The sequence below is a fragment of the Pleuronectes platessa genome, chromosome 18, assembly GCF_947347685.1.
Source record: "Pleuronectes platessa chromosome 18, fPlePla1.1, whole genome shotgun sequence".
Classification (NCBI taxonomy): domain Eukaryota; kingdom Metazoa; phylum Chordata; class Actinopteri; order Pleuronectiformes; family Pleuronectidae; genus Pleuronectes; species Pleuronectes platessa.
In genome coordinates this window covers 1,493,895-1,517,332 of record NC_070643.1, presented here as the reverse complement: position 1 = coordinate 1,517,332, position 23,438 = coordinate 1,493,895, and the positions used below count along the sequence as shown (strand labels likewise).

The 23,438-nt window shown below is 41.8% G+C and overlaps 1 protein-coding gene across 1 annotated transcript in view; it reads left to right on the top strand.

Annotated features, from left to right (window-relative positions):
• Positions 1-23,438, top strand: part of gatad2b (GATA zinc finger domain containing 2B) — a 61,620-nt gene that overhangs the window by 27,486 nt on the left and 10,696 nt on the right. The window contains exons 2-10 of the mRNA XM_053446207.1: positions 4,472-4,888; positions 11,123-11,252; positions 11,757-11,888; positions 16,108-16,236; positions 17,825-17,995; positions 19,432-19,795; positions 21,821-22,023; positions 22,461-22,571; positions 22,717-22,924. Coding sequence (XP_053302182.1) covers positions 4,473-4,888; positions 11,123-11,252; positions 11,757-11,888; positions 16,108-16,236; positions 17,825-17,995; positions 19,432-19,795; positions 21,821-22,023; positions 22,461-22,571; positions 22,717-22,924 — 1,864 coding nt within the window. The 5' untranslated portion in view covers position 4,472. The remainder of the gene's footprint in view (positions 1-4,471; positions 4,889-11,122; positions 11,253-11,756; positions 11,889-16,107; positions 16,237-17,824; positions 17,996-19,431; positions 19,796-21,820; positions 22,024-22,460; positions 22,572-22,716; positions 22,925-23,438) is intronic.

Sequence of the window (23,438 nt, the reverse complement as noted above, 5' to 3'; positions counted from 1 at the left end):
CCCATGGTTCTGTAGTTAATTAGCAACTGGCTGAAGACATAGTGGCAGGGGAGAGTTGTGTCTCTCTAAACGCTGCCAGCTCTGGAGGCAGGGGGGTCTGAAGACGTCATCTGGTGAGGGCAGGGAGTGCCCAATTATGTCCTGGACAGTGTTTATGACTCTGGAGAGCTGTTTGTTCAGATTTTGAACAAGCATATCATACTTGGATGCAGTACATTAGTAAGCTCTCTATGTAGTAGTTGTAGAATGGCACAAGAAACCTCATGGATGGAAGGGTTTTACTTAAATTCCCATTGAAAGAGCCATTGTTGTGCATTTCTTTGCAGTGAAGGTAGGGCTGGGAGATTAAATGTATTTCTATTATGATTATGACTTCCAAAGATTATAAAAATAAAGAAATTGACAAAATTATTGTCTTTCTTTTTGCGTTTACACTGCCTCTTCACTCAGGCAGTGTAAACACTCCAATCAGTTAACTTGGGGGCCGAAATGATCTATTTTCTTTAAAGTTAACTAAGTACGTGGTTTGCAAAATCAATGAGTAATCGTGTTCAATAATCCTGATTATAATATTCACCAAAAATAATTGGTTTTTGCAATAATCAATGTGCTGTTAATAATCTGCTGTTAGCAGATGTGAACCTGTGCATGTCCTCTCCATTGCTGTTCAGAGGACAGAGGTTATTGTGGTGTGTCGGAGTCTTTTGATAGCATCACATTTCCAGTTTCCCAGTTTTCACCCTTGTAAGCTGTCTTGTGCCCTTTTGTCAATGTTGTTTCATCTTCAAACCAAATTATTGTGTTTGTGGTGTGTGCAGGACAACAGTTTTAAGTGTAGATAGAGTAGAGGAGGGGACATCGCAAATATTGTTGTTGAGCACCAATGCTGAGTCAGGCTAAAGAAAAGATATGTGTTGGAACCCTAAACTGCCCCCAACAGCTTCACAGACAGTATCACAGTGTTGTGTGTGGTAGAACAGCATTATATTAATGTGTGTGTGAATGTGACATGTAGTGCAAAGAGTTTTGGGTGGTCGATGAGACTAGGAAAGTGCTATATAAATGCAGTCCATTTACCATTTAACAATAACATCTGTCTATGATGGTGGACAGCTCTAAGTACAGGTGTAAACACACCCAAGACGCATTTAGGATGTATTTGGGACCAAATCACTCAGTCCACATTCAGACATAGCATGAAAATGTGTTTTAAACTGATTAAAATGGTTTTGTATTTATATAGCGCTTTTCTAGTCTTGATGACCAGTCAAAGCAGTGCATAGAGTGCATCTATTCCCAGCACTTTGTTATTCTATGGAGGGCCATTCAGGGTTCAGCATCTTGCCCAAGGTCACTTCGGCATGCAGATGGGTCAGACTGGGGATCGAACTGCCGACCGTCAGGTTGGAGGGCGACAACTCTACCCCTAAGCCACAGCCGTCCCATGGCTGGATTACATGGCATTACCTGTTATTAAAGTGTCTCCAGTGTCCACATTGAGATCTGATCACTCTGTCCAGCTCATTTGCGCAGGTCAAAAAAGATAGTAGAAGAAGAATAGGAGAACATGATAGCCATCCATGAAACTGTCTTACTCTGTTTTCTTGTTTTTCGATTGATCTTCACTCAAGACTAAGTAGTAGGAGGACTACTTGTGTGTTTACTGGCTAACATCTGTTAGCTGCTGCTATCTTGCTGGTTTGGAAGAGTCATGTGTGAATATTATTTCTGCCCATGTAGTTGTTGTATGTGAATTGACTCTAGTGAGGGATGTAGATGTATTCCATAGCTGAAGTAATGTGTTTAGAAACAAAAACTTAGTAGTGTGGATTTACGATTTACCTTAAAGGTTCGGTGAGTAGAATTTAGTGGTGAATTTGCATGTTGCAACTGAATACCCTTACTTCACCCTCCCCTTCCAAGCCTGAAAGAGAACCTGTGGTAGCCTTCAGTTGTCATAAAAACTCGAAAGGGGTGTAATTATGTCCAGTTTGTACAACTACAAGAAACATGGTAGCATTCGAGATTCAAGATTCAAGATTTGTATTATCAAATGCACAACAATAACATTAAGCAGTCGCTGGCAGTGAAATGCTTGAGTCACAGGCTCTCGTCTAGCAATGCTCAAGTAATTACAACCCATAGAATATCAAAATTTTAAATAGAAATAAAGTATATATATCTAAATATATATATAAACAGCTGAAGAGAAAATAATAACAACAATAGTGCAATTATGTGCAATATGCAAATATGTCACGATGCTGGTTTGGTGGAATTATTGCAGTTCAGAGAAGTTTAAAAGTCTTATGGCCTGGGAGATGAAACTGTCTCTGAGCCTGGTGGTGCGGGCCCGGATGCTGCGGTACCGTCGGCCAGATGGCAGCAGGCAAAAATGTTTATGGCTGGGGTGAAAGGGGTCTTTAATAATCTGGCTGCTCTTCTTCCTGCACGGCTGGGTGTAGAGGTCCTCTATGGATGGTAGCGCCGTCCTGGTGATGTGCTGGGCGGACTTCACCACCCTCTGTAGAGCCTTACGGCTCAGGGCGGTGCAGCTGCCATACCAGGCGGTGATGCAGCCAGTCAGGATGCTCTCTATTGTGCATCTGTAGAAATTGCAGAGAATCCTGGAGTCCATGTGGATTCCATGTCCTTCCATTCTACAGTAAAGAAAACAACAATTTGTTAAATTTTTAAAGGATCACACACTAGTGACATCACTAGGATTATTTCATATTAAATTTCTACCGATAGATCCTTACACACTGAACCCTTAACTCATTTAAAATGAAAGAAGCCCTTATCTTAGACAGACAATTGAGTGAATCCGGCACTCAGAAGTTGGCAAACTGCTGCAATGTTGCTGTGATTGGATGGTGACACCACTTTTCAAACAACCGCTTAAAATTGTAAATGTAGTGCATTATTATTTACAGGGTTGATCTAATGGACTCTTGAGATTTCTGTTATTTTGTCAATCCTTGTATTTGGGAAAGTTATATAGTGAGATTTAATGTTGTACAAAGCAGTGAACAACAACCAAAAAGTGCAGAACCCAAGCATCAGGAGTTATGGCAGGCGGAGTATAGTTGAGACTCCATACACACACTGTAGGCATCCCTTAGTGCTCTGTAACATCTCCAGAAGAATTTACAGAGGAACTGTATTTGAGAGAGGACCTGCAGGAAGTACCTAGAGCGTTTGTGCTTTGTCACTTGTACAACTTGTGCTCAGCTGCAGAATTTTGCTCTCCTCTTTGAGCACCCATGCTAAAGCTGGTCACCTGATTAAGATGCTAAGACTAAGTGCTCATAAGATCTAGTTAGTCATCCTTCCTTGCTCACGTGGCAACACATGCACAGATATTAAAAATTTCTAAAATGTATTTGTCCCCATCAAGTAGAGAGATTCAGGCTATTCTTAGACTGCTGTGTTTAACCTACTTCCAGCTGAATGAGCTTATAGCTTCTCAAATTGTCTGATTAAATCTTTATCCCTGTTGCATCCTGGTGTGTCATTGCACTGATTCTCGGGCCACTGTGGTTATATTGATTCATGTAGACCATATATGCTGTGTGAACATGTCCACTAACGCACATATTTGGAACAGATTAAATATTGCATCTTGTCATTCTTGTTCATGTTTGGACTAAAGGCATTTTGTGGGGATTTGTCTCCAGTGCATATTACACCTGGTTATTATCTCCAGAGGTGGTGGTCTGGCTGATCAGTTGGTATTCTGATTGCAGTCCACTGTGTTTGCATATACACCTGCATTACAATCGGCTTCGGTAATCATCAATTAAGTAATTCCATAATTTAACGTCTGTTTAGCACTTTGGTCAATAAAGCTCAATCTAGCTAAATTCTAGCCTGTCACCTACCTCCTTGTGTTTGCTGTATTAGCTAATGTAGGTATCGGATGCTTGATAGCTTGTTACTCAGAAATGGTGACGTCTACCACCAGTTAATAGTAGTCAGAAGCCTCAGTATTGGATGACTACATCAGAAGCACCAGGTTTTCAATCCGACTGGGTCACCAACATGTCTGACTGTACCGTCCAGGTTAAGAGTTAGAGCAGATTTCAACTAGAACATCTAAAAAAATGCGACATACTGTAGCTTTAAGTAACAATGATGGCTGTGGTTCAGGAGGTAGAGCGGGTTGACCTCTGTTCAGTAAATTGGCGGCTCGATACCCATCTCCCCTATTTTGCATGATGAAGTGTCATTGGGCATGATGCTGAACCCAAAATTGCTCGTTATGGCGGTGCCAGCACTGTTTGAACCACACCTCTACAAAGCTGACATATCAAAGACTGGGCTGGGTATGATGTCAGATTGTCATTTTGGAAAGGCATGAGGTTTTGAAACCATTTGACCATTCCACAAAGTAAAAAACTGAATAGTGTGATTGGTGTTTTACTAGCTCTGTTTGATTTGGCTCTAACCCTTGTACATTCTCCTTCAGGATGGAGCGGATGTCTGAGGAGGCGCTGAGGCTCAACCTGCTGAAGCGAGGCCTGGAGTCCCCCAGCGAGCGAGAGGAGGCGCTGGCTAAGCGCCTCAAAATGGAGGGTCACGAGGCCATGGAGCGCCTCAAGATGCTGGCACTGCTAAAACGCAAGGACCTAGCTGACCTAGCAGCCCTGGAGGTCGCAGGGCCCCTGGGAGATGGGAAGGGCCCTGGAGCCAGCTCCCTTCACCACCAGAGCCTAATGGGTGCTGCTTATGAAGAGAAACTCAATGGGAGTCTAAGGCTGGGAGGCCATGGAGGCCATGGTGGCCATGGAGGCCATGGTGGCCATGGCATCCATGTTGGACCCAGTAAGAATGGGAAGGAGAACATCCTTGATGAGCCAGTGGATATGAGTGCTGGGAGAAGATGGTGAGAATGCAGTATTTACACATGAAGAAGCACAATGGGTAGGATGGGGAAATCTAAATAAAGGAACCTTTTGAACCCTCTGAAACACTAGTTTGTACAGTGCAGAAAAAATATATCTTTTTTTTTGTATTTTTTTTTTGGTAAACATACATTTCATGATAAAGTAAATTAGAAGAGCAATGTAGAATGCATCACATTTCAATTGCAGGCATAATCACAGTTAATGTGTTATTGTTATGTCACACAATGGAAAGCAGTTCGCAATGAATTTGCCCCTGTGGTGCATTTCCCCTTTTTTTCTGTTTATTGGGGTTTTATAAGGATAATTCACAGTCAGCATTTGGATTCCCGTCCCATGTGCCCCCTTCCCAACCCAGCATCCCCTTGACAACAACAATAAATAAATAAATAAACATGTAATGTACACTCTGCACTGTGCTATACTAAAGATATTATGAATAGACCCAATCTGTTATTTGGGTTAAATTGTCACAATATGTAAGAAAAGGCCTCCATACCTTTTCAAATGTGTCTGTGACTCCCCTCAGTGTATATTTCATTTTTTCAAGCTTCAAGTAGAACATGATCTCTTTAAGCCATCTTGTATGGGATGGTGGCAACGGCCTCTTCCAGTTAAGGAGAATAAGGCGCCAAGCTAGCAGGGTGGTAAAGGCGATCACAACATGCATGCCGACCGGTCCTGCTGTTCACCCCAAAGAGTGCTATGACAGGTTGAGGTCCAATCGTCATGTGATAGATGTCACTAAGCGATGCAAAGATTTTTTCCCAATATGTTTGGAGGCTCGAACTTAGCCAAAACATGTGTAGCCAGGTTGCAGTGGCTAGCTTGCATCGGTCACATGTAGGATCAGTATTAGGGTATATTCTTGCAAATTTCTCTTTGGGGAAATGGAGACGATGAACTATCTTAAACTGTATTAGACCTTGCCTAGCACAGGGGGAAGAGGAGTGAACCCGGCCAAGGATTGAAGCCCACTGACCATCAGCAAATGAAAGGTCTAGGTCTTGTTCCCAAATTGTCCTTAGGTTATTCAGGGACTGTGGGTTTATTGCGTCAATCTCCCCATAAATCCAAGAGATGGTGCCCTTGAGACCAGCCTTACATCCTAGGAGACTATCTAAGGGCGTGCTTGGGGGTTGCTCAGGGAAAGGGTGGTAAATCCTTTGTATAAAGTGCCTAATCTGTAGATATCGAAAGAAATGGGAACGGGGCAACGTGTATTTCTCTGACAATTGATCAAATGAAGCAAACACCTTGTTAACATAGAGATCCTTAACAAGTCTAATCCCATTACCATGCCAGGCCCGAAAGGCCAGATCTAACTTGGAAGGGGTGAAAAGATGATTCGCAAGAACAGGTGCCTGTATTGATGCACTCTGCAGGCCGAAATGCTTCCGAAATTGTACCCAGGTCTTCACAGTATGGGCCACTACAGGGTTTTTAAAAGAACCAGACTTAAGAGGCAAGGGAGCTGTTACTAGTGAATGGAGTCGTAATTTAAAAGATTCCAATTTAACCCAAGCGGGGGTTTCCACATCTGCACCACTATTAGCCCAAATTATGACCTTTTGAACATTGCAAGCCCAGTAATAGTGAAGAAAATTAGGCATTGACATACCTCCTAACTTTTTTGGCCTTTGTAAAAAAGTTCTGCGAATACGGGGGGTCTTTTTATCCCATATAAATGCAAATAGTATTTGGTCGAGTTTATGTCCTGCCTGCACTGATCCAGTAATGGTGTGATGTTTAATTTATACAACTTGTGAAAAGACCGCAGCACCACCACCCCAAGGTATTTAAATTGGGAAGACACTCTCTTGAATGGGAAGGCTGGGGTTGGGATATCGAGAGCTGCTTTGTTTATGGGATGAAGTTCACTTTTTTCTAAATTCAGTTTGTAACCTGAAAACTTTCCAAATCATTCCAAAGTAGACAGGACGTACGGCAAAGAGGATACTGGGTTAGCAATGTACAAAAGTAAATCATCAGCATAGAGCGAAAGCTTGTGTGTTGTGTCTCCTCGAGTTATTCCTTCAATTGCCTGGCATTGACGAATAGAAGCCGCAAGCGGTTCAATCGCCAGAGCAAAAAGCAGGGGACTCATAGGACAGCCCTGTCTCGTGCCTCTATGTAATGGAAAATATTTGTAATTTGTAATGAGTCATTAGTGTGGACAGACTCTATGGGAGAGGCGTACAACAATTTAACCCAGGATATAAATTTATCACCAAATTTCCTCATGATCATAAATAAATATTTCCACTCCACCCGGTCGAACGCCTTCTCTGCATCTAAGGATATTACAAGTTCAGGTTCCTCCGAACTGGTGGTAGTATAAATTATTATTATTATTATATTGAAGAGGCTACGGATATTAGGAATGTCTGCCTCGGATAAATCCGGTTTGGTCAGGTAGCACCAGCTTGGGAAGAGTATTTTCAAGTCGCAGAGCAAGGAACTTAGCGAGATTTTTACAGTCCACATTTAGGAGGGAAATCGGTCTGTAAGACCCACATAACAAGGGGTCTTTGCCCTTTTTAGGTAGGAGACAGATAGAGGCTTGGCTCAGGGTTTCAGGGAGATGTCCAATTGAAAATGATTCATTAAACATAGATAGTAGTATCGGGGATAAGTCTTCTGTAAATTTCTTAAAGAACTCCACTGAGAACCCGTCTGGTCCAGGGGATTTGCCAGATTGCATATATTTAATGGCATCACAAACCTCCCCCAGCGTCAGGGGGGAGTCAAGGGCATCTTTCTGGGAGTCCTCAAGGGTTGGTAGATTAAAATTTCGAAAAAACGACTCTGAATCTGAAGCCTCATCATCGTATTCAGACGAGTATAAATTTGTATAGAACGCTACAAAGGCATCATTAATCTCCTTGTGGTCTGTGGTCACTGACCCCGAGGTGGTCTTAATTTGAGTTATCTGGCGTGAGGCTGCAGTTTAGCGGGCTTGGTGAGCGAGAAGCCGGCCTGCTTTGTCGCCACACTCATAAAACGAATGTCGGGACTTTAGTAACAGCTGCTCTGCTGCTGAGGTAGAGCCTAGATCAAACTCAGTCTGTAGGTGAATCCGCTTTTGATAAAGTTCTGGAGTAGGTGCCGAGCCATACTGATTGTCCAGCTGTGAAATTTTTACAGAAAGCTCTTTCAATTTAGCCATCCTTCCCTTTTTCGGTATTTTAGGCATAGCCAATGATTTGGCCTCGTAAGTATGCTTTCAGTGCTTCCCATATGGTGCTATGAGATACCTCCGGTGATGCATTGATCTCATTAAAACATTTTATGTGGGTTCGGATGAATTTGACAAAAGCGCTGTCAGACAGTAAAAGAGAGTTCAGGCGCCACTGTTTATATGGGGCAGGATGATCAGGAAAATCTAGTTCAAAGGATAAGGGGGCGTGATCAGATATAACTATACTATGATAAGTGGGAGGGCTAGAAAAGGGTACAAGCCGCGTATCTAGAATAAAATAATCAATCCTAGAAAATGTATGGTGAACTGGTGAAAAGAAAGAAAACGCCTTTCCTGTAGGGAAGTGAAAGCGCCAGGGCTCAACCATTCCGTACTGCTCAATAAAGGTACTAATAGCTGTGGCCATTTTAGACCGTGGTGCATGTCTGGTAGAAGACCGATCAAGACTGGGGCAGAGAACACAGTTAAAGTCGCCACCAATAATCAAATGGTGGCTATTGACCCCAGGGACAGTAGAGAAAAAGGAGTTAATTAAAGCGCTGTCATCACAGTTTGGAGCATATACACTTGCGAGAATAACAGGTTTGTTGAAAAGTTGGCCGGTGACTATGATGAAGCGGCCATTCGTATCTGCAATTATCTGATCACTATCAAAGGTGACACTTGTGTGTATAAGAATAGCTGCGCCCCTGGCCCTAGCGTTAAACTTGGAATGAAAGACTTTTCCCACCCAACTCCTCTGAATACCTAAAACATCTGCACTTCGTAAGTTAGTCTCTTGGAGGAAGGCTACCCCTACCCCAAGTTGACCTAAATGTGCCAGTACCTTGTTCCTCTTCACAGGGTGATTTAGGGATTTCACATTCCAAGAGATGAGCTTCACTTTTCTACCACTATTCCTAACTCTACGCATATTTTCCAGAGATGTGCTGTAATAGCATATGTGAGACAGGAAGATAGAACATTGCTCTGTGTAGTATAGAGTGTGTCACAAAAAAAAAGGATGGCCATAGATGATAAGAGTAAGACATTCAAAACACAAAAAGATACGACATGTACATTACAAAAAAACAAAAAAGTAAAAAGGATTCCCCCCCCCCTCCCCCAGTACTTACCCAACCTAAGTGCATTAATACCCCAAAAAAGAAGTGCGAAAAGTGCCTATTAGCTAAAACATCGCTTGCACCTAACTCTCCTCCTCTTAACATAAGATAACGAAACACGTTTAAACAGTCAATTATTATGTTGTTTACCTCCTTTGTTAAGATATCTATCTGGTATTTGTCACTGGGCTATATCCTGCCTGACACATTTTAGCTATCAGACTCACGTAGAAAACATTTAAAGCTTCTGATTTTGTGCCTAGGTGAACACAAGTCCAACTAATATGAGGAGGTAATATTGTCATCCCATCTTCTACAAGCAGGCCATTGAACGTTAATTTTACAGTATTAAAAATAATAATAATAATAATACAAAATAATAATAATATATACATATACACACATACATATATATACACATATAAATATATATATATACACATACACATACATACATCTTAATAATAATAAGTAAAAAGAAATAACATTAGAAGACAGGGCAGTAGAAATAATAAAGTAACATTACATGTTCACAGTCTTGCACTGGCTGTGTAGAAAAAAGATATCTGTTGGTAATCTAGGATTGGGAGGTAATGGGAATTGAGAAATCTTGAGGATTTGAAAACTTGATTTTAGAGGTCATTTGTTTTATGAGATGACAAAATATTTGAGGGGATCTTTAGACAATTGATAAATAAATCAAACAAATTTTATTTAGAATTTTCAAATCAAGATTTTCCTCATTCTGTCTGACGTGTGATATCCTCTGCCCTTAACCCTCAACTAAAGTAAAGAAAATCTACCAAAAAAAACTTTTAGCAGGGAAGAAACAATGAAATCTCAGAGAGAGCCGCAATCGAGGCTGTATCCACATTACTTTGTCGTTTGAAAATGCATAAACTCTGCTACAGATGTGTCTGACGTCTAAACTACTCCAGAGTTTTAAAGCCGCTAAAACAGAGAAGTTTGAAAACTCCAGGGCTGCCTCTCAATATAAGTACAGAAGGGCAGAAACTGATATATTTGTAAACATCAACACTCCCAACAGCTTGCTGATTGCGTCAGTCTCTTATCACAATACCCTCTTCTGGAAGAAACAGCAAGTATTAGCCTCAGCAACCAGTTTGGAACCAAACATGGATAATCAATCACAACTGTTGCTGACCCTGTTGTCTTTGCTTACACTTGTGTAGACGGAGGTAGTTTAGTTTGACAACATTCAGTTGAAAAGACATTGTCTCACATAAGTGGAAAGGTGTATTCATATTAAGAGTATTTAAACATGAAACAAATTTAATAAAAAATGTATTAATATAGCACCAAACCATTACATAAACACTTTACATAGCAAATAGAGGAACCAAACAGTTCCCACAACAAGGAAGCACTTTGGCAACTGTGGAGTGAAAAACTCCCTTAATAACTGGATGAAACCTCTAACAAAACCAGCATCCCTGTGGTATCTGCCTCGACCGGTTGGCGTGAGTTGAGAACAATGTGTAAGAGAGCAAAGGATGGTGGAATAGAGGGTAAACAAGAGATGGGGGGGGGGTGTGGAGAGACCATTTGTGTTACTCGTATTATGAAAATAATATGAGTGATATTCATAGTTCTAAATGAATGATTAGAGAGAAAGAGAATAGAAGGGAAACAATTTAAACTACTGGGACTACCCTAAAGTCTTGGCATATAGCAACGTTACTAAGAGCTGGTCCAAGGCAGATAAGATACCCCTTTGAGTGGGAAGTGTCACACAAATCTTTCAAGTCCTAAACTGAGCAAGTGGCTGATCAACTTTCCAGTCTGCCGCAGATGTTCATACTCAATGTTTGAGTAATTGACATCATTGATAGCACTTAAGATGTTCAACAAAATGAAAATCATGTTCTTTTTCTTGTTTTCCCATGAAGTGATGTGGAGCATGACAGACGAACTCCGTCTCCAGATGTTATTATCCTATCAGACAATGAAGCGTCCAGTCCCAGAACAACACCTCGTCCTGAGGAGCGCCTACACCAGGCCAACCTGGACATGTTTAAGGTAAAACTATCAACAGCAGTCACTGCACCAATGCACAGATTAAAGATATACGCTCTCATGTCACAGACTGGGCTGATGAAAGTCTCTGTGGGCAACCCAATAGCTGAATGGTAAGGAGGATACCACATAGGAATATATGAGCCGCAGGTGCTCGGTTGGACTTCGGTCAGCTGGACCATTTACTGCATGTCATTCCCTTACTCACTCACCCTGTTTCCTGTCTCTCCTTTACTGTCTCCATCTTAATTAAGGCGAAAAAAGGTCAAAATATACTAAGAAAAATGAACATCTCTGAATTGATCAACATAATGAATGAATCGATTCACCGCAGGGCTTCCACACATATTAATGACACATGGCATGGCTGCGTTTCATCTTCTTAACTGTTTTACTTTGGCCTGCTGCTCAGCTCAAAGGTGTGTAATACTCTGCCTTAAATTTTCCATTTGGATACCATGTGTCACTGATTTTGCATGTGTGTGTTGATTGGTTTGTTTGTTCCAGGGAAAGACCGGAGAGGAGAGGCAGCAGATGATCAAAGCTCTGAAAGAGGAGCTACGTCTGGAGGAGGCTCGACTGGTGCTGCTGAAGAAGCTCAGACAGAGTCAGATGCAGAAAGAGAACGTGGTGCAGAAGGTCAGCGCTACTACTGATTCCTCACTTACATTGACCATCACAGATCAACAGCCAGTATCACTCAGCACACAGAGCGACACTCACTATATGGTGTTTAAATGCAAAAAAGTATATTTTCTTCAGTACTATAAGACAGGGTATTACAATTCCTAGCTTACAGCACTGCACTCTGCCTTCAAGTTAGCTAACGGTTAGCCAGAGAATTGCTGTGATTTTAGTTGGTTAGACTGGAGTAGCCTTCTTTGTTTTTTGTAAATGACACTTGTGGCAGTGGACCATGCCACGGGGTTCTCCCACACACAGCCAGAGACAGTTCTGTTGCTTTTCAGCATGACTTTATTAGCTCCACACTAGGGGTCCAACGATTAGTCGACGTCGTCGACAAAATTCGATGACAAAAGTAGTCGACGACGGATATACTCGTCGATGAGTCGTTGATTACGTCATAACGCGTGTTGTTCGTGCCGTGCCGATGAACTAAACGTTGTTTTATCGGAGGTGCTGATGGAAACCGCTGAGGAGTGAGCCATCTCGCTTCCTTCCTATCTCTGAAAGTCGCGCATGTGCATAAAGGCCGATTTATAGTCGGGTTGCACGCATGCACGCAAGACACGCAACACGCCCCTTTCGTGCCCTCTGCGGGCTTGCGTGCGTCCGCCAATTTTTATAACTACACGACAAAGCGACGCGAGCCTCACGCAGCCCGCAAGGCTTGTGATTGGTCTGCTTACTACATCCCGTCCGGAGTCTAGCTTCCGGTTTCATGCCCCACAATACGCGGAAATCACGGAAGATTTAGAAGAACGAATATGGACCAAATAGAAGAGCACTTGGCAGAAGAGATCCGAAAGTATGACCACTTGTATAACCCGTCACTGACTGGCCGATTTGTCCGCCAGAAATAGGCTATGAGGAGCCGGAGTGGCGATGTAAATAAACAGTCGACGAAGAAGAAGACGTCTCTTCTTTGTGTGTTTTGTCTTTGAAAAAAAACGTTACTCCACCTAGTGTTCTGGCGGTGAATTGCGTTGCAACACGCGCAGCACGTTAGAGAAGCATAAACCAAAACGAGTCCGTCGATGCAGCTGCGTGGCCTTCCGCGGTTGCAGTCGCAGGACTATAATTCAGCCTTTAGTGACAACACATTGGCCAATGGCGGCGTGCGCTGCAACAGCATCGCGCAATAGAAAGTCCATAGTTCGGGAGAACTTCACCCTCAACATGGCCCGAAAAAAACTACCTGCATTATGTGTACGGCGGACCCGCTGTACACTGGTCCGCTCGTCGGAACGCTTACAGCCGGGCCGGACGAGCGGGATGGCGGACACGCGCATTTGAGGAGGAGGAGGTTTGACATCGTAACGTAAACGATGCAGACTCGCCTTGGTAAAATAGCTAGCTTGCTACATAAAGGTATATACCTGTGCGCAGGATTCTAGAATCCATTACAAAAATTTAAACTTTTTTTTTTACGAGTTTAAAAGCGTAATGTTATCCTAGTGCCTGACAAACGTCTTTTTTAATTACAATTATTTAGTCCAAAGAAGACTGTAGTTTCGTTTGTTGATGCTACTTTCCCTGTCCTTTTTGTTAACAAGAAAATTGGATTTTTGAAATTTAATATATTTTTAGTATCAGCACTTTTCCTGTTCTTGGTTCACAGAAAAAGGGAAACTTAAATTAGATTTTTTTAATGCTGTTATCACTTTGCCTGTCCTTGGTTTTAAATGGACCAAAAACTATATTTTTCTTTGCTTTTGTGTCAACAGTACACTAATGTGCAGTATCGATATTAATTGTCTTTATTTTCAGTCATCACATGCCTCTAACAACCTCAAGCTAAATTTAAAAGCTGTTGGCTAAATAAGAGCAATTGAGAATTTGTGTCATTCATAATCCGATTAGTCGATTAATCGTTTCAATAATCGATGACTAATCGACTATTAGAATAGTCGTTAGTTGCAGCCCTACTCCACACAACAGGAACAAACATGGACTACACAAACCTAAACTTGCCAGCTCTTTCAGCTGGCACCTCGGCTTTTCAGCTCAGTATTGTCTCCCGTGTCTGAGTGTCCTCAGTGCGTGTCTGACCCTCTGAGGCAGCTCTGCTGCTCCCTTTTCAAACTGAGGATCAATCAGCTAATAGCTCTCACCTGCGCTGACTGATCCTCTCATTCCTGCATTTTGTATGCTAATATTGACGTATCAGTACGACTGCTATTACTTTTGGCACACTCAGTGTATGTTGGGGATAACTTGTATACTTTTACCTCAGAAAGAGTTAGGATTAGTTTTAACATGGTATCAGTACTAAACTACACTGTAGCTGCTTTCAGACATTCACTGAACTCCGGAAACTCTCCGCACTTTCTCCAGAGGAGGTGCATGTCTGACTGCAAATGTCAGAGAGAGAGCCTGCAGATTACTTGTGGCCTTTCTGTGAATGTCCAGAGAGTTTGTGGCGATAAGAGCAGGCACTGGTGTCTGTGTGTTGTCAAGAACATCAGGTGATCTCTGCACTATTAGGTCACCCAGCTGTACCACCTTTCGCCTGAATAATGTGGAGGATTTGTTGCTTTTGTGAACACGTCTTTGCAGAGAACCTTCCGCTGTGTTCTGCATGTGTGAAACTGTGGGTAAAGTCCGAACCCCATTCTCTAGACTTTACCCATTGGTCATGTCTGAAAACAGCTTGTGGCATTACCATCCCTGATGCTTCTCTAATGGAAATCATTGATACACATATCAATAATGTTATGTTCTAGGCATCAGTTTGTTTCTATTGATCTGACAACAAAATATAACATTTCAAAGCATAGAAAAATGCCTCTAAGTTGATGTCATTTGGCAACCAGCCTTTAAGAGTCAGCAGCTTGCCATTAACAAACATGTATGAACTGGTCTTGTTCTGAGCGAGGTATGCTCACGGATGAGTTAAATTCTCATAAAAGTGGCTTTAGGTCAATTTTTGTATTTAGGGTACCCATCTGTTGTTATAGAGCAATGATGATGTTGGTGCTGTCAAGTGGAACCGTGATGTTGGGACCTCAAGTCACAGCAACCTCTGACGGGTCAAGGCCCTGCAGGGTGCACTGCATTTTATAGAAGTCACAGCAGGAATGAATGACTCTTTGAGTCACTCCTACTCTGACACATCGACCATGTGTATAGACTTAATATTGTGTGGACTGATCCTGGCATAACTTAAGCTAGTATGACGTGTTTGCACATTGATATTGATACTGTATGAAAAAAAAATGGATCTCAACATTTAGATTACTACTTGAACGGTATTGCATATACAGAGATGTGTTGTTGTTTTTGTCCAGCCCATGTCAGGCTAGGCTAAATAGCAGACACACCTCTCTAAAATGCACTGCAGTTTTACAGCAACAAGGACTGCAGCCTCAAAATATCTACACCTCAACTCAAACGGAACATTGTAAACTTCGTCGAGGACAATTTAGTGCAGGACTGTTGGATTCGACTGACTTTTGAACTGACTCAGGTTGTCCTGAGTTTGCCTTTCAAATATGAAGAACGAATACCGTGTCAGATGTGTTCATAACACACACGAAAGTGGAGGGGTGACTAGGGTTTAATCTGGGTAGACTATGCAGAAGGCAGGACATGATGTATTAATTCTGCTGTCATCAGCCGCTTTAGTCTACAGCAAATCAAAACTGGCGTCAGCCCTTATCACCAAAAGCTCTCGAATCTCTTCTTTCCAAGTTAACATCTTCATCATCCTCTATGTGCATGGCACCTCTTTTTCGTCTCAAGATATTTGTATTTTTTCTTTTATAAATGTTTTTGTTTAGCATCCATCAAGTGTCTGAAGTTTAATCCACATGCCCACTCGCTCAGTGTTAATTTTGCGGGTTGGTAGGAAAAGTACCAGAAAATGTCAAGAGCAACTGACTCTGACATTTGTGTTTATAAATCTTTAAGATAATGTCAGAAGTTCAGTGTTTATCTTAATGCAGCTGGTGTGATCGTTAATGATATTAATGATAATACCTTTCTCATTAGCAAGTAAAGTAATTGTTCTGATTGTTTCTGACTGGCTGTTATTGTGATCAAATTGTAAATGTCTCCTACAATATGATCTGAAAAATACTATGGAATTTAAAGTAAAACCTCTCGTAACACAACCACTCATGTTAGTATCTCAAAAGTCTGTTTTATTGCACTGTTAATGCTGTGATGTTGGCAGGTCCCGGTGGTCCAGAACGCTGCGTCCTCTGTTCAGCCTCCTGCCATCCACAGCTCTCCTGGCATGGGGAAGCTGCCCATGAGGCCGGGCCTGCACAACCCTGAGCCCCAGAACCTCCGTACTGCACAGGTCTGTGTGTGTTGATATTCATACATTTTACCTCTGCACCACCACTCTAAGGTTGTTATGACTATCTTCTTCAATGATGGTAAAGTATAAAGAGGAAACTGGATATCAATGTGACAATGACACAGAACAGTAATACAGAGCTTTTGAGTAGAATAATGTGTATATTGTTATGTGTAGTCACCTAACAATTTGCTGTTTTGGATTTATATTATATGATCAGACTTTGTCTTTAAGTAGAGCTCCATTACTTTTTATTTTAAAGGGACTGAAATCAGCATTTATGGGACTGTGCTGGTCAGGCCAAGACCACTCTTAAAAACATAAATGGCCTCTGGTGGGTCCCCTCATTGAATTGAAATTTGGTTTTACATCAATGAAGGATTTCTGAAACATGAATATAGAACATGACTTTCTTTTTCTGTCTTTTGAGTATTTAATTCGTATTTGACTGAGTTTTGGTCCTGACTTTTTGTAACAACCCTGGCATTCCATTTGGACGAACAGAAAAAGGAATGATTTCTTTTTAGGATTGTTGGGGGAGAAACAGATGCTCTGTGGCATCAACGTAAAATCAGGTGTAGACTAACATTAGACCTGTGTTTGTTGAGGGATAAAGTGGTTGGTAGAAGGTTCTGCTCTGATTGTTAGACTGTCTCCTGATGGGGGCTTTTGTTCATAATGACGTAGCTGAGCTCCTCCATTACATGTTGAGATTGTATTAAATATGCAGCACATCTCTATCTGGTGTGCGTTTGTGTGGTCGGTCTCATCAGCTTGTTTTGTAGCATTGATGATGTTTGGCTGGTTTGTAGCCATCAAGCAACTGCTGCCCTCTGCTGGCTCCACTGTGTATCATGTCTCCCTAAACAGTAATCAGTGGGTTTGTCTACATTGCTAATATTTTTCATCACAGGGTTTTTATTACTGATGGGAGACTAAAATCTTTCAATCATCTATTAGTGTAACACAAACTCACGTTAGAGCCTCGTTCAGTGCAGGATTTACAATGTGTTCATTTAAACTTGGTGAATCTGATAAGCTGGACCTTGAATGTACTCTACTAAGGTACATTGGAACTGAAGTGCTGGACCTCCATATGTCATCAATTGGATATTGTGGATTCTGCTAATCACAAGTTTTTATGAATGTGTCAACTTTGTTCTACTCAAGTAAGAGCTCTTGATGTTAGTCAGCTGTTGATGTTAGTCACAGTAACTATCATATAGTAACAAATCAACGGATTGGGGATCTGAAGGTCGGCAGTGCGATCCCCAGTCTGACCCATCTGAATGCCAAAGGGTCCTTGGGCAAGATGCTGAACACAGTATGGCCCCCCATAGAATAACAAAGTGCTGCAAATAGATGCACTGTACGAATAAGTGTGTGTGAATGGGTGAATGTAAAACTGTACTGTAAAGTGCTTTGAGTGGTCATCAAGACTCGAAAAGCGCTATATAGACACAAAACCATTTACCATTTATCTTGTGCACACAATAAAAAAAACTGTCATCAACAAATTCACTTTAAATCTGACTGAAGTAACATGCAAAGCACTGCTGCATGATGACAGTTTTGTTCCTTTCTGTAGGGTCATACTGTCATCAGGTCAGCAGCCAATGCCAACCTGCCACCAATGCTAATGTCCCAGCGAGTGATAGCCCCCAACCCGTCCCAACTGCAAGGCCAGAGGATTCCCTCCAAGCCTGGAATGTCACGTTCCAGCTCTGGCAGCATGGCCAATGCTGTCAGCTACCAGCAGGTATGGATTCAAACCAATTCAGACTCACTGCCCTGCATTGCACTGATGTCACACTCTCTAATGTACTACTGCAGAACAGGGCATGGATTTCAATGTTATGAGCATTTCTTCATGATTTTCTCTCAAACCTCTGCCCTCTCTCTCTCTCTCGAAAAGCTGCTCATACAGGTTTTCTCTGTCCCTGCTCTTAAGCAGTTGTCTGCACTCAAATACTGAGCTGCACAAATCCTGTTAGACTCCTTTGAGTGTTACAATCCCAGGGCTGATGTTGACCTGAATGTGAAATATATAAATTGTGTTCTCAAAAGACCCTGTTCTTAAATATAGATAGGAAGAAAACCAATAGATTAGTGGTGAGTATTGTGGTTTTGATTTGAAGTAACACACTTCAGAAACAGTTAGAGAGCAGCACATTCAGGCCCACAGCAGCCATGCTGATTAAAGTATCTGAGTGTCCACAGTACAGATGAAACATGGTTTTGCAGTGTAGCGTGGTAAGATTCCAGACAGTTTGTTATACTGAAAAATTCTTTAATTACCATGGGGATTTGGTTCATACTTTCCAGCATCAACCAAAGTTATCAAGTCTTCAAGACAAAGGCACAGAAAGCAAAATACATTTGTCATGTGTTGCAAAAAGAACAGCAAGCAGTGTCAGAGCTACAGATTTATTTCAGTTGTCAGAGCTGTGCTTTAGAGGGGCGGGTGGACTGGGGAGGGGAACAGCAAGAGAGCGGCTACAGTGCTGACCATAGCTAGCAGCTGTTAGCATCCACTGTCACCAAATTGCTTGCATTTAACATATGCTGATATATTTGTCCCAATGACTGCATTTAACATCACAAGTTGTCGAGATAAACTTGACTTAGATTGACTACAAACCCCTCTCACACTGAGCTGAAATGAGTGAAACAGACTTTTCTTACTAGACGAGAAAACACTGATGTTTTAAGCAGTTTTTTTCCTCCTACTCTTGGATTTTCCAGTGTGACTGTGACATAACTATGTATTTGTCTGAGGTTGAATCAATGTACTCTAGCCTTGAGTAAGTAAGTGTACTTAGCTGTCAGGGGGAACTGAACTTTGGAAAAAAACTGCTACTTAATTTGCCGTCTTCAGCATTATAAAGATATTCTGGAATATTTAGGAAGCTAAAGGCTTCCTTCTACTACGTTAATGTTACCGGTTTTATGTGGTGTCATGTGGTGCTTTATTATTTGTATTTCTTATGAAACACTGGAGACACAAGTGGAGACACATTCTAATCTCAGATGTGAACTGAAGTACTCTGGTCTTTGGAAATTGTAATGACATTTTCCTGACTTTGTTAAACTGTGTGGCAGCTTGTGATAACATTCAAAACTTAGAAATCTGACTTCAAATAATGATATGATGATGGTTTTGCTGATAACTGCAGAATCTGTGTGTCCCTTCAGGCAAGCCAGCAAGTGGCAGCTTCTCAGCGCTCAGGCTCCAGTGCCATGTACATGAACCTGGCCCACATGCAAGCAGCAGCAGCGGCCGGCGGGGTGGCGGGTGGCCTGGGCGGAGCTTCGGCTGTTAGCCCATCAACCATGTCCGGTTCAGCCAGCGGAGGGGTGAGCTCCATGGCTGACCAGGCCAGCAGCCAGGCAGCAGCCAAACTGGCCCTCAGGAAGCAGCTGGAGAAAACCCTGTTGGAGATCCCTCCACCCAAACCCCCGGCCCCACTTCTCCACTTCCTACCCTCTGCCGCCAACAGCGAGTTCATCTACATGGTGGGCCTGGAGGAGGTGGTGCAGAGTGTGCTTGACAGTCAGGGTGAGCAGCTGACACTCAGAGAAGCATAACATAAACTGTGAGGTCAAACAGTAGATTGACTACTTGACAAGAACCTTTTTGTTTTGTCTTACATTTCTTCACAGGGTTAGTTTGTATGAACATGACATGTCATATTCAGCAAACCCTTCTAAACTCAGACAAGTGTGTAAATGAGTAAACATGACTAAAGTCACCTGTGCATACTGGTGCGAACATGTACCAGGATAGCAAATTAGCATTTATGTATAAAGCTGTTATGTCTTATATGGTATTATTGAGTACAGAAGTGTTTATTCATGAAAATGACATATGAGGAAAAGAAGAACCATCTAAGTTTAGCGATCCAAACAGAAAAGTATGTCATTTTAGTTTCAGCATCAGCAGTGCAATTAAGAGACTGTTAAACCAGTGCTGTCATCTGTGGGTCAGACTCTCACTGACATAAATAATGGAGTTTCAAAATATTGCTGTAACTATAACGTTATAGGATTAACATAATGCTAAAATAATTGGACGTACCTTCTCTGTCATGTAGAGTAGTCACTCGCTGAGTCAAGGCACATCCACCTGATGTTCACAACAATAACATTGTGTTCTACCATGGCACAAGTGCACATGACACTCATATGAATAGATAATGGACATCACAGATCTTTTCTTTGTTTTGAATCACTAGGGTGAGTACACTTAAAAAGACAAGTGCAAAAGACAGAATCACCAGATCAGACAGCTGCTAGCCAGGGACTAAAGTCACAGTTCTGAGACACTTTTTAATATTGCAAGAATCCATCAGGCAAACTACTACCAGGCTCCCTTCAGTGAGTGTATCCTTAAAATGTCCAAAATGATTTGTTCTTTTGAAGAAAAAAAAACATTTGCGAAAGGCACAGAACTAATATGAGCGCTCCTGTCTTGTCTGGACGTTGACTGTCATGAGCAAGGAAATTAAAGCATGAACTGTATTACCTGCAGATTATTGGGAATTTTGGGTCAATGATCTGAAGGACTGAGGATGTCGCACATTGTTAAACCCTATGAGACAAATTGTTATTTGTGAATATGAGCTATACAAATATAATTCGATTTGATAATTGATTGAAAACTTCTGGCCTTGGTCTCTGCGTCAATGTGACGGCCACAGACATATAACTTTTTTTTGCAGACATTTCTATTTATTGATAACTATAGGGACTTGAAGAGGATTTCAACAATTAAGATAAAAAGTGCTTCAGAACTATCTAACCTTCAACAAATCTGAGTAGTTTTAGTTTCATATTTAGAAAAGTTTGGAAACCATTGAAAGGAACAGAGTTTTAAGATTACTGATGATTTTTGTAAATTTTACAAATCAGTCTTGCTGTTGTTTACAAAGGTAAAGAGTGTTTCTGAAAAATAATAAGCTGTAGTAGGTTCAGTGGTGTTTGAGGTCTTAACCTTCTATTCAGGGGTAAATGTCAGAACCTTACCTTTCATAGTTTGGTAGAAGAAAAGGAAGAGAATGTGCCTATCACTGTTGGAAATCACTGTTGTGAAAAAGTGACACCTGTACGCGTACATCATACAACATAGGACCTGCGGGTATAGTCCGCAGAATTGGGATTGGACTTAAACCACAGTTTGCATTTTACAGATGCCCGACACAGTAGGAGGTTTTCTGCATAGACATGTTCACCACAGCCACAAATCCTCCACATAATTCAGACGAGTGGTGGAGCAGAATGCGGCAGACAGAGGCAGGAGCTGACATATTAATTCCGCAGCAGAGATCACGTGATTTTCTTGACTACACACAAACACCTATGTGTTCTCACTTCACATTATACTGACTTTTGCGGACTTTATACAAGAGGGCCAGGCGGAGAAGGTCCGCAGATAATCCAGATGTCTCTCTCTTTTGCATTCACACATGCTCCTCCTTTGGAGAAAATATGGAGGATATGCATGTCTGAAAGCAGCTCATCTGTGTGGGGCTTCACATTGTCACTGTGGCTGTAAGCACTTCTGATGGCTGAATCTTATCTGTAGGTAAACTCAGAGGGACACTGGCCCGCATGGAGCCCTTCTTCTGTGCTCAGTGCAGAACTGACTTCACCCCTCACTGGAAGCAAGAGAAGAGTGGGCGAATCCTCTGTGAGCAGTGCATGACGTCAAATCAGAAGAAGGCTCTGAAGGCGGAGCACACCAACAGGCTGAAGAATGCATTCGTGAAGGCCCTGCAGCAGGAGCAGGTCAGCACCACTGTGCCTCTCCATTACGCCGGCCGTATTCTCTGTCTCATATTATACCACATTATATTGAAGACATTATCCTTTTACTATCCAGCCCTACAGTCAAGTCTCAATCTGCGTTTTATTATAAACCGCACATGAGTGCCTTTCAGGACACAGTACATTTAGAAAATATTATGGAATATGTATTAACAATTACTTAACTTTGGGTTATTGAGTGTAGATTGAAAAAAAAGGCTGTTTTGGCCATTTAAACGAAATCTGCAGTGTACTGTGCGACAAGTGAAAAAGGTGAGAGGCATTTCCAAGCCACAGTAAGTTGCTTTCAAAAGACAAATGGCCACAGAGAATAGATGAATTAATGCATATCATGGATATAATGATCTATTTTAAAGTTTTACATTTGTGTGCGTGTGTGTGCATGTGTGTGTACACAGGAGATTGAACAGAGGCTGCAACAGCAGGCAGCCCTCTCTCCCAGCTCAGTTCCTACGGGCCCCAACGCCTCTAAGACTGATACCATAATGCGACATCATGCCCTTCGCCAGGTACACATGTTTCCTGCCCAAGTATGTTTTTTAACTGTATCCAAAAAATCTCTCTTGCATGATAATGAACTAAGTAATATGCCACTGTAATGTAATTGTGTAATTAGTGCTGGTAAAGTTTATGGCATGGCTGTACTTCCCTCAGGCTCCCCAGCCTCAGGCCTCCATGCAGAGAGGTCTGTCCAACTCGGCGCGAGGTGTTCTATCAAACTTCGCTCAGGCCTCCCAGCTGTCAGTGGCCAGCAGCCTCATGGGAATGACTAGTGCTAAGCACTGTGGAAGCGGTGGAAGCAGCAGCAGTAGCAGCAATAGACTGCAGCATGACAGCCGTCGCCAGATCTACAACATCCCAGGTATGTACTGTACATGTTTTAGTGGCACGTTTATCTAATGCTCACCAAGGATGTCGCAGTCAAGTGTTGTTGTCCTGATCCTGATCAATCTTCTAAACTCAAAAACTAATATTCATTGCAATATAAAGTGAAAGCTGGTAAGTCGTGACCTTTAGGGTTTGGGTTTATAAAAATATAACACATACACATTGGTTTATGACCTACAGAAGTAAAGATGTTTATATGCACACAGTGTTTAGTGTTAAATGTTATCATGCTAACACAATAAACTGAAATGGTGGACAATATACCTGCACATCTCATTATGTGTCAATATCAGCTGATGGTTTACACTCAGGAATACTAAGATATGCTAAGATAAGACACTCAGGTGAATCTATTTTCACATAGACTGATATATACAGCAGATGCTCCCACTCACTTAAAATGTTACAGAGTGGATCCATATCGAATGAAAAATATATTTTTATAGCATATAAGTTATAATTTCGACATAAATTATATGGAAGTAAGA